The following is an 11938-nucleotide window of genomic DNA, read 5'->3' on the forward strand; positions in this document are numbered from 1 at the left end:
CATCATGATGGTGGGAAGTTCTGGCGGCAGTATGATTATCAGCGCTATAGCACAGGTGAGTGTCTCGTGTGACTGAATTAAGCAAGATTCGTTTTTGCTGCAAGTGTATGAACAGAGTGTCACCAAAAAACATTCCACTGGCATTCAGTAGGACTATGATTGGGCTTCAGTAATATTAATGAATGAAGATTAAAATAGAATAAGTAATCGGAGGGTTAGATAGGATGGATAGGGAGAGCATTTTTCCTGGAATGGTGACGGTGAGCACGAGGGGGCATAGCTTTAAATTGAGGGGTGAAAGATATAGGCCAGATGTCAGAGGTAGTTTCTTTACTCAGAGAGTAGTAAGGGAATGGAACGCTTTGCCTGCAACGGTAGTAGATTCGCCAACTTTAGGTACATTTAAGTCGTCATTGGACAAGCATATGGACGTACATGGAATAGTGTAGGTTAGATGGGCTTCAGGTCGGCACAACATCGAGGGCCAAAGGGCCTGTACTGTGCTGTAATGTTCTGTATTCTATGTTCTATGTAATAATGCAAACTATTTGCAAAAATACGCATTTAAAGATTTTGCAACACACAGTAAAATTATAATCTCATGAATTCCAAAAGCACCCATTTACACTAACTACGCCAGAGAGAATACCCTTCTCTATCACTCCTGAAGGGCTTAATCTAACTTGGTTGCAAACTTGCAATATTGAGAGATGACGGCCTCTTCTGGACCCTTCATACATCTAAGCTTAAACATTCTCAGCTACAAATGACCCTTTCAGGGTTTTGACCAAATACTTCTCCTCTGCAACTTCTGCCTTGTGCTCAGATAACGCATTTTTCGAAAAAAAATTCCAACAAACTCCCTTTCTTACACACCCAACTTCAGCCAAACTTCTCTTGAACTGCCCAGATTGAAAGTTTAAAAAAAATTAAACCCAAGCAATGGGTGTTTCTGCCAAGAAAATGAAATCAATGGCTGACCATGAGATAACAAAGTGTGGAGCTGGATGAACACAGCAGGCCAACCAGCATCTTAGGAGCAGGAAAGCTGATGTTTTGGGCCTTGACCCGAAAACTGGCTGACCATCTCAACTAGAGCCTAATGCGCAACTGTTTACCTTATTCACCAGCGATATCCTCTCATTGTAAACAAAAACCTCTGTGAAAGTCTCATTCTCTCACATTGCTCACAAATGCTGAAAACACATGCCACTAGGTTGAATTTCAAAAATGAGTGGTAAGCGTTGGGGCAGCAGTCCTATGGCCAGCCCAGACTGGCAACGTGGGTAGGTACACAGGGAGAATGGCGGGCTAGATGGTTGCCTTTGTTCACTGGGTCACCATTCTAGGTCAATTCCTGGTTGTTAGGCTCCTAGCCCTGCCAGTGTTTCCACACACACGCACATGCACATGCGTACACACATGCCCCACCATGTATCCTCATCTCTTTCATTCCCTTTCATTTCTCCTGCAGCCTCCAAAGACACAAAAATGCCAAATTTCAAGTTATCACTAGAATTTGTGCAACAGACACAAAGGATGCTGATTGGTTAAAGTATTGCCTTGGGGAAAAGTAGCGAGGAACTATAGGTTCCCAAGCTCCGTGGGAAGTTTCTGTGGTGCTGGATGGAGCCTTTAGATTCCTGTTGCTTTCCTCAATGACAATCCTGTGCATCACATCATTGTCGCTGAGGAAAACAGCAGGAATCTAAAGGCTCCATCCAGCACCACAGAAACTTCCCACGGAGCTTGGGAACCTATAGTTCCTCGCTACTTTTCCCCAAGGCAATACTTTAACCAATCAGAGATAGTGGGAACTGCAGATGCTGGAGAATTCCAAGATAATAAAATGTGAGGCTGGATGAACACAGCAGGCCAAGCAGCATCCCAGGAGCACAAAAGCTGACGTTTTGGGCCTAGACCCTTCATCAGAGGGCTTTTGTCTGTTGCACAAATTCTAGTGATAGCTTGAAATTTGGCATTTTTGTGTCTGTCCTGGTGAGAGCAACACCAAATATCTCTATCCAACAGCAAAAATAATAAATTATGTAACAGTTGCAAGCAGTTCTTGTTGACTGAGTGGGCAGTAATTGGGAAGATTGTGTACAAATCTTCACCAGAGAGAAAAAACAGATGTGAAGAACTTAATCCTTACGCCACCAGCTAACATTCTGTCTTCAGAATCTGTTTGCCAAACCACCAATTAAAACTCGAATGACAACCTCTTTGTATGTATGTGTGTGTGTGTGTGTGTGTGTGTGTGTGTGTGTGTGTGTGTGTGTGGTTGCACACAGCAGCACGTACAGTGTGTCTGAATCGTTATACTTCTAACATCAAAGTACAGACTTGCTTTTCACTAATCCCAAAATGTTTTACCATGCCAATGAGGCACTTCTTGTTGTCGATTATAGGAAACGCAGCAGCATAGACCCACTGCCACATTCAGTATTTATTTTGTTTCTCCCTCTCTCGAGGCTGTCAGATCTGTTGGTGGCTCTTAGAGGAGAGAGGTTGATGGGCATTAAGCTTTGCTGCAGGTGTATTTAGCCTTTTGTATTCCTCTATTGAAACATATGGGCCTTCCCAGAAAAGGCGCAAAAATCTCGATTGGAAACACTCCTGCGGCAAAGCTTCATGTCCATCAACCTCTCTCCTCTAATAAGCAACCAACGTGTCTAGCAGCCTCGAGAGAGAGAGGGAAGCAAAATAAATACTGCAAATTCTTTGAGACTTCTTCAGAACTGAGCTCCCTAACCACCCTCTTGTCGGTGATGGTTGAAATGGGTGATCTCTTGTCACTGACTCCCTAACTGGGCATAAAAGGAAACCACCTTTGCTGGGAATGTTTACTCTCAGCATTCGGAAGGTTGATTGCCATAGAGATGACAGTGTTTTCTGTTATTGCTGCTGCCCTTTCACTCTCCCCCTGTACATCCTGTGTATAGTGTGTTGTTGAACTGACATTGATTTCTCTCCTCTTGGCTTGCAGATCATTATGAACAAGTTATGGTTTGGGCTCAACATGAAAAAGGCCATTGAGAAAAAAAGATTATATGTGAATTCATCTAATGCCTTGCAGTTTGAAAAAGAATTTGATAATGTAAGTTCCAACTATAGAAGATTGTAATGTGTGTCTAATGTTTACAACTTTGAACCATTAACATTGCCAGTTAATGTTGAAGGCATAAGTGAATCGCTGATCTTTAGCATTGTGAAACGGCATGATCCAGAAATGGGACTGCATTTCCTGATCTAGTCCCTAAGGTAATAAGCACCACCATATTCAGAGAACTTCCAAAATCGCCCTTCTCTCTAAGCTCCCCCAGACCCTGGATTTATCCCTTAGGTGACTTCTCTGTGGGTATCCTTCGGTCACTGTTGATTATGGTACTTTGATGCTAACCATTTCAGGACAATTTGTGTGAACTTCGGCTTTCTAAGAGGAAAGCAGAGTACCTACATGCCTGCAGTGGTGTATTGTAACATAGTGGTTAGCACTGAAATCTTGCCACAAGCTGTGAAATAATTCTATAAATCTGGCTATATGTGGGTGACAACTGGGGGAAAAAAATTGTAAGTCTTGTCTGACTGTTATAAAAACCAAAGTACTTTCCTCATGCCCTTCAAGGGGGGGTCTGAAATTTGTCATCCTCCACCCAATGTAGTCTCCATGTGGCTGTATGTCAGAGTACACCATTTGCTCATCTTGTCTTTCTCAACAGGTATAGCAAAATGGAGATGAGTAGAACTGCAGTTGCTGGGGTCAGAGTTAACGCAGTGTGGAGCTGGAGGAACACAGCAGGCCAGGCAGCATCAGAGGAGCAGCAAAGTTGGCATTTTGGGTCAGGACCCTTCATCAGGACTTGCAGGGTCCCAACCCAAAATATCAACTTTCCTGCCCCTCTGATGCTGCCCCACCTTCTTTATCCTTTAATCATTCTTGGGGTAAGAGTGTCGCTGGCTAAGCAGCATTTACTGCCCATCCCTAATTGCCCCGAGGGCAGTTAAGAGTCAACCACATTGCTGTGGGTCTGGAGTCACATGTAGGCCAGACCAACTAAGGATGGTAGTTTCTATCCCTAAAGCACAATAGTGAACCAGATGGGTTTTCACCAACAATCGACAATAGATTCATGGTCATCATCAGGTTCTTAATTCCAAATATTTTATTGAATTCACATTCCACCATCTGCTGGCCCCAGAACTTCATCTGGGCCACTGGATTAACAGAACAGCGATAATACCGCTAGGCCATCACGTCCCCTGTACTGTGTTCCTCCTGCTCCACACTGAGAGTATCGACTCTGAGGTGTAGCAAGGTATTCAGTTAGAGAACAATTGCTACAATCCACCGTCACTATAACCCTACAGCAGTAAATAAAACATAGCCTGATCCTCGGAGTGTGGTGATGCAAGATGCGCACTTGGATTAAGTAGTAAATTCTGATGACTACAGACCCAACCTCGTCAAACTTTCCACATAAGACCACCTCTCCATACCTGAGATCAGCCTAGTGAGAATCTACTCTGAACTGCCTCCAAATATCTTTCCATAGATAAGGGCTCTAAAATTATTCACTACATTCAAGCTGTGATCTGAATGTTGTGTTATTTTGTTTTCGCAAAACCTGTCCATTTTAATACTTTATTTTCTTTGGAATAAAGGCCCAAAATTCTACTTGACTTCCCTATTACCAAATAAATTTAGATGCTAGCTTTTTGTGATTCATGCATGAGGATTCCCAAATCTCTGTGTGCTCTGGTTGCCTGCAGCCTTTCTCAGTAAATGATATTTAGTTTCTCCATTCTTCCTGCCACAGTGCGTAACCTCACCTTTCCCCACATTATATTCCATCTTAATAAAATGTGAGGCTGGATGAACACAGCAGGCCAAGCAGCATCTCAGGAGCACAAAAGCTGACGTTTCGGGCCTAGACCCTTCATCAGAGAGCTCCTGAGATGCTGCTTGGCCTGCTGTGTTCATCCAGCCTCACATTTTATTATCTTGGAATTCTCCAGCATCTGCAGTTCCCATTATCTCTGATTATATTCCATCTTCCTTGTTTTTGCCCACTCGCTCAAAATGTCTATATTCCTGTGCAGACTCAGTCATCCTCACCACTTGCCTTCCCAACTATTTTATGTCGTCAACAACTTGGCTATTGTGTATTCACTTTCTTTAATCAAATCATTATTATGGATCATAAATATATTCTTAAGACAGCAGTAGGTAATTTATGATCAAGTGTTGAAAGATTATTGGGGTGTGCAGGAATGTCGATTTGAGGTTAAAATTAGATGAGCCATGATCTTATTGGTTTGAATGATTGGTTTTATTGTCGCATGTACCGAAATACAGTGGAAAGCTTTGTTTACAAGCTGTGCAGGCAGATCACAGCAAACAAAGGACGTACAGGTCAAAAAGACTTGAAGGCATACAGGTTATGTTATTCGAGGCTCGAGTCCATTCAGCAGTCTGATAAAGGCCAGGAAGAAGGTGTTCCCGAACCTGCTGGCGCGTGTGTTCAGGTTTCTGTATCTTCTGCCTGATGGAAGAGGCTGGAGGCGGTCACTACTGAGGTGCTATGGGTCTGCGATGCTGGCTGCCTTTCCGCGGCAGGGAGCCATGTAGATGGAGTCCGTAGTTGGGGAGTTGGCTTCCGTGATGGTCTGGGCTGTGCTCACCATCTTCTATAGTTCCTTACGGTCCTGGGCAGAGCAGTTGTCGTACCAGGCTGTTATGCACCCGGACAGTTTGCTTTCACTGGTGTATCTGTAGAAGTTGGTGAGGGACCTTATGGACATGGCAAATTTCCTGAGCCGCCTGAGGAAGTGGAGGCGTTGTTGTGCCTTATTGACTGTCATATATTTACACGAGAAGTCTAGGGCTGTTTGTCAGTTATCATCACTCTGAGGAACTTGATGCTCTTTACTCTCTCAACCTCAGTTCTGTTCATGTAGATGGGGGCATTTTCTCCTCCCTTCTTTATTAAACCTTTCTCTCTATATATCACCGGATTCAAAATAGCCCAATCCCTGGTTCTATCCACAATGTATTGTTCTAGGAAACTGGCCTGAGCACACGTTATGAATCCTTCTTCATGGTTACCTCTGCCAGTCTGATTATCCCAATTTACATTATGATTGAAGTCTTTATTACATGCCATCATTATCCCGTGGTTTATTCTCTGACCCACCATATAAGTACGTTAGGGGGAGCTAGCAATGACTCCTACCAGTGTCTTCTTTCCCTTTTCATTTCTAGCCTCCATCCATATGGATTCTGTGTCTTCTGATCGAAAATCATTTCTTGCTATTGTATTTGTTTCATCCCACATGAACAAAGCTGCCCCATCACCCTTTCCATTCCACCTATCCTTTCTAAAAGTCAAATAGTCCTGAGTATTTCATTCCTAGCTTTCATCTCTTTGTAATGTTGTCTATACAATGGCTGTAAGATCACACGTAAAGAACCATTAATTTTGCCTGTTTACGAATTTTTCCCCTTCTCATCTTATTTACTGCTTTTCTTTTATCTTTGTATACTCTCTTTCCTTTCCTGTTCCACTGTGGGTCTTATTATCCAAGTAGATGTTTTACAGAGCCACCATGTTCTCTCACTTTGTAAATCTGCACTTCCCAGGCCTTCCACAAGGTCTCTTGAGGTTAAAACACTCTCGACAGCCCTGTCCATCAACCTGACCCTTTACAGCCCGAACACCAACTTAGTACAAACCAATGCCAACCCGTGCCCACCACACTTTACCCTTTTCTGTCTAACCACTCTCAACATACCTCACAGGTCAGGCCAACATACAATAATATTATGCATCGCTTGGCTGTCACTATTTAACAAAATTCCATTTATTAAAAAATATTAATTTAATCGTATTTTCCCATCTGATCTCTTCTGAGAACGAACAGTTATATTTGAAGTTCCTTGATGGCTTTGATAATTTCGGTGGGTTACTGCACTATTTAGACAATGTGAATTCATGTCTGTTTTTAATAACTGACACCCCGGCTCTCTGATAAAGGGTCCAGGCCCGAAACGTCAGCTTTTGTGCTCCTGAGATGCTGCTTGGCCTGCTATGTTCATCCAGCCTCACATTTTATTACCCTTCCCAGTGAAGCTCACCAGACACCACTCTCATCACCCTCTCAAGGGGGGCTTCAGATCTTCTGAAGAGTACCCTGTGTTAAGATGCCAGCTGATAGTAAAACTGGACAAGATTGATTCCAGTATGAAAGTTGGCTTGATAGATCATATATTTAATTTTTAAAGTTGGCAAACACAAGTGAGGGTGGCATGGTGGCTCAGTGGGTGGCACGGTGGCTCAGTGGGTGGCACGGTGGCTCAGTGGGTAGCACTGCTGCCTTAGAGCACCAGGGACCTGTGTTTGATACCACCTTCAGCTGATGGTCTGTGTGGCGTTTGCACTTTCTGCCCGTGTCTGTGTGGGTTTCCTCCGGGTGCTCCGGTTTCCTCCCACAGTCCAAAGATGTGCAGGCTAGGTGGATCGGCCATGCCGAATTGCCCGTAGTGTTCAGGGGTGTGTGGGTTATAGGGGGATGGGTCTGGGTGGGATGCTCCAAGGGGCAGCGTGGACTTGTTGGGCCAAAGGGCTTGTTTCCACACTGTACGGAATCTAATCAGACTCATCAGCCCAACTCATCCATGCCAACCCCCAGATATTCAACGTTAATCTAATCCCATTTGCCAGCATTTGGCTCATATCCCTCTAAATCCTGCCTATTCATTATACCCATTCAGATGCAAAGAAAGTTACCTCAGATTACAACAGGTCCTAGCTCAGATGAGCAAATGGCCAAGGAGTGCCAGATGAAGTTTAATTTAGATAAATATGATTTGCCGCATTTTGGAAAGGCGTACAAAAGCAGAGCTTATACACTCAATGGTAAGGTCCTGGGGAGTGTTGCTGAACAAAGAGACCTTGGGGTGCAGGTTCATAGTTCCTTGAAAGCAGAGTTGCAGGTAGACAGGGCGGTGAGGAAGGTATATAGCATGTTTGCCTTTATTGGTCAGAGCATTGAGCATACGAGTTGGGAGGTCATGTTGTAGCTGTACAGGACATTGGTTAGGCCACTTTTGGAATACTACATCAGTTCTGGTCTCCCTGCTATAGGAAGGATGTTGTGAAACTTGAGAGGGTTCAAAAAAGATTTACAAGGAGGGTTGGAGGGTTTGAGCTATTGGGAGAGGCTGGGGGCTATTTTCCCTGGAGCGTCAGAGGCCAAGGGTTGACCTTATAGAGGTTTATAAAATCATGAGGGACATGGGTGGGGTGAATAATCAAGGTCTCTTCCCCCAGGGTAGGGGAGTCCAAAACTCGAAGGCATAGGTTTAAGGTGAGAAGGGAAAGATTTAAAAGAGTTTCAAGGGCAACATTTTTATGCAGAGTGTGGTGTGTGTATGGAATGAACTACTAGAGGAGGTGGTGGAGGCTGGTACAATTACAGCATTTAAAAGGCATCTGGATGGGTCTATTAATAGAAAAGTTTTAAGACCATAAGACCATAAGACATAGGAGTGGAAGTAAGGCCATTAGGCCCATCAAGTCCACTCCGCCATTTAAATCATGGTTGATGGGCATTTCAACTCCACTTCCCTGCACTCTCCGCGTAGCCCTTGATTCCTTTTGAGATCAAGAATTTGTCGAACTCTGCCTTGAAGGCATCCAATGTCCCGGCCTCCACTGCGCTCTGCGGCAATGAATTCCACAAGCCCACCACTCTCTGGCTGAAGAAATGTCGTCTCATTTCAGTTTTAAATTTACCCCCTCTAATTCTAAGGCTGTGCCCATGGGTCCTAGTCTCCCTGCCTAACAGAACAACTTCCTAGCGTCCACCCCTTCTAAACCATACATTATCTTGTAAGTTTCTATTAGATCTCCCCTCAACCTTCTAAACTCTAATGAGTACAATCCCAGGATCCTTAGCCATTCTTCATACGCTAAACCTACCATTCCAGGGATCATCCGTGTGAATCTCCGCTGGACACGCTCCAGGGCTAGTATGTCCTTCCTGAGGTGTGGGGCCCAAAATTGGACACAGTATTCTAAATGGGGCCTAACTAGAGGCTTATAAAGCCTCAGAAGCACGTCGCTGCTTTTATATTCCAACCCACTTGAGATAAACGACAACATTCCATTCGCTTTCTTAATTACGGTCTCTACCTGCAAGTTAACCTTTAAAGAATCCTGGACCAATACTCCCAGATCCCTTTGCACGTCTGATTTGTGAATTTTCTCACCGTTTAGAAATTAGTCCATGCCTGTATTCTTTTTTCCAAAGTGCAAAACCTCACATTTGCTCACGTTGAATTTTATCAGCCATTTCCTGGACCACTCTCCTAAACTGTCTAAATCTTTCTGCAGTCTCCCCACCTCCTCAGTACTACCTGCTTGTCCACCTATCTTCGTATCATCGGCAAACTTCGCCAGAATGCCCCCAGTCCCTTCATCCAGATCATTAATATATAAGGTGAACAGCTGTAGCCCCAAAACTGAACCCTGCGGGACACCACTCGTCACCGGTTGCCATTCCGAAAAAGAGCCTTTTATCCCAACTCTCTGCCTTCTGTCAGACAGCCAATCCTCAATCCAAGCCAGTAGCTCACCTCAAACACCATAGGCCCTCACCTTGCTCAGCAGCCTCCCGTGAGGCACTGTATCAAAGACCTTTTGGAAGTCTAGATAGATAACATCTACTGGGTTTCCCTGGTCTAACATACTTGTTACCTCTTCAGAGAATTCTAACAGGTTTGTCAGGCACGACCTCCCCTTACTAAAACCATGCTGACTTGTTTTAATCTGACCCTGCACTTCCAGGAATTTAGAAATCTCATCCTTGACAATGGATTCTAGAATTTTACCAACTACTGAGGTTAGGCTAATCAGCCTATAATTTTCCATCTTTTGCCTTGATCCTTTCTTAAACAAGGGGGTTACAACAGCAATTTTCCAATCATCTGGGACTTTCCCTGACTCCAGTGACTTTTGAAAGATCATGACCAAAGCCTCCGCTATTTTCTCAGCCACCTCTCTCAGAACTCTAGGATGTAGCCCATCGGGGCCAGGAGATTTATCAATTTTTAGACCTTTTAGCTTTTCTAGCACTTTCTGTTTTGTAATGCCTACAATGCTCAACTCTGCCCCCTGACTCTCCCTAACTGTTAGCATACTACTCATGTCTTCCACTATGAAGACTGACACAAAGTACTTATTAAGTTCTTCGGCTATTTCCTTATCTCCCATCACTAGCCTTACAGCATCAATTTGGAGTGGCCCAATATCTACTTTTGCCTCTCGTTTGTTTCTTATGTATTGAAAGAAGCTTTTACTATCATTTGTAATATTACTAGCTAGCCTACCTTCATATTTGATCCTCTCCTTCCTTATTGCTCTCTTTCTTATCCTCTGTTTTTGTAGCCTTCCCAATCTTCTGATTTCCCAGTGCTCTTGGCCACTTTATAGGCTTGTCTCTGTTTCTTTGATATATTTCCTGACTTCCGTTGTCAGCCATGGCTGTCTAATCCCACCCCGGATAATCTTTCTTTTCTTTGGGATGAACCTCTGTACTGTGTCCTCAATTACACCCAGAAACTCCTGGCATTGTTACTACTTTGGAGGAATATGGGCCAAATGGGACTAGATTAATGTAGAATATCTGATCAGCATAGATGTGTTGGATTGAAAGGTCTGTTTCTGTGCTGTACATCTCTATGACTCCACATTCAAGCAATTTGTTGAGTCTTGACTCAAGAACAGGAGGCTCAAAGTTCTTTCAGATGAATCTGGAGTTCACTTCCAAAGGTTTCTCCTCACTAGGGAACCAAAATTCTCCCCAGGTCAGTTCAGAGCAACCAGCCACCTCTGCAGGCGTAGTTTCCACTCTGTGAAGTTTCCACATTTGGAGAGTTGGGCAGAAATCCTCAAGTTGTCAGAGCTGAGAAAGTTTAGGCCATCAGAACTGAGAGAGGTGCATGCCATCAGACTGGGAAAGGAATTGTTTAAGTCCAAGGGGCAAGAAACTAGAAAACATCACTTAAATAAAGATTTAAAAAGCTGATATCAGAGTGATATTTCTCTGGAATTGAATCACTGTAATGGATAGTACTGGAAACAGGCTGAAACTTGATTTTCATGCTTGTGTTAAGATCTTTTCAACTTGCTATAAATATACATGTAACATTGTTTGCCTATCTCCTTACTGTTGTGCACTCTTCATAGAATCACTACAGTGCAGAAGCAGGACAGTCAGCCTATTGGAGTCCACACCAACCCTCTGAAGAGCACCTTACATGGACCCACACTGCCAACACTATCCCCGTAACCATGCATTTCCCATGGCTAATCCACCTAACCTTTGGATTGTGGGAGACACGGGGAGAATGTGCAAACTCCAACCGATGAGTCTGTTTCCAAACTGTACAAGTTTATGATTCCAGACTGTACTTGAAAGCAATACACCACCAATCTTGGTGTTATCTGCAGACTTACTAAGCGTACGTCCTATGTTCAAATCCAAATAATTTGTATAATGTGTTTGCCTGTAACATTTATCCATTAACACTACTGGGGTCTGCAAGACAGTTGCCTTTGTAACAAAGTGTGGGGCTAGATGAACACAGCAGGCCAAGCAAAAAAGCTTTTCTGATATAGGGTCTAGGACCGAAACGTCAGCTTTTGTGCTGCTGAGATGCTGCTTGGCCTGCTGTGTTCATCCAGCTCCACACTTTGTTATGTCGGATTCTCTAGCATCTGCAGTTCCCATTATCTCTCATATGCCTTTGTAGATGTATTTAGATCACTATTACAAATAAACTTTCTGACCTTTATAAAAACAAATATTTACAGAACTAATTAAAATCTTTAAGACTTTATTTTAAAATCCAAATTCCAAAAGTGATAGTGGA

General features: G+C 43.5%; 1 protein-coding gene across 2 annotated transcripts in view; it reads left to right on the forward strand.

Moving 5' to 3' along the window:
- The window catches only part of LOC125464328 (glutathione hydrolase 5 proenzyme-like), an 87072-nt gene that overhangs the window by 70293 nt on the left and 4841 nt on the right, over window positions 1-11938 (forward strand). The window contains exons 10-12 of one of the 2 annotated variants that reach the window (XM_059655163.1): window positions 1-55; window positions 2990-3100; window positions 11253-11641. The exon at window positions 1-55 is cut by the window's left edge and continues 64 nt beyond it. In XM_059655163.1, the coding sequence (XP_059511146.1) occupies window positions 1-55; window positions 2990-3100; window positions 11253-11435 (349 nt within the window). In that variant the 3' untranslated portion in view covers window positions 11436-11641. Of the gene's footprint in view, window positions 56-2989; window positions 3101-11252; window positions 11642-11938 lie in introns of those variants that run through there. The other variant, XM_059655164.1, reaches the window with a different exon arrangement.

Source organism: Stegostoma tigrinum, chromosome 26 (genome assembly GCF_030684315.1).
Source record: "Stegostoma tigrinum isolate sSteTig4 chromosome 26, sSteTig4.hap1, whole genome shotgun sequence".
In the NCBI taxonomy this organism is placed as follows: Eukaryota; Metazoa; Chordata; class Chondrichthyes; order Orectolobiformes; family Stegostomatidae; genus Stegostoma; species Stegostoma tigrinum.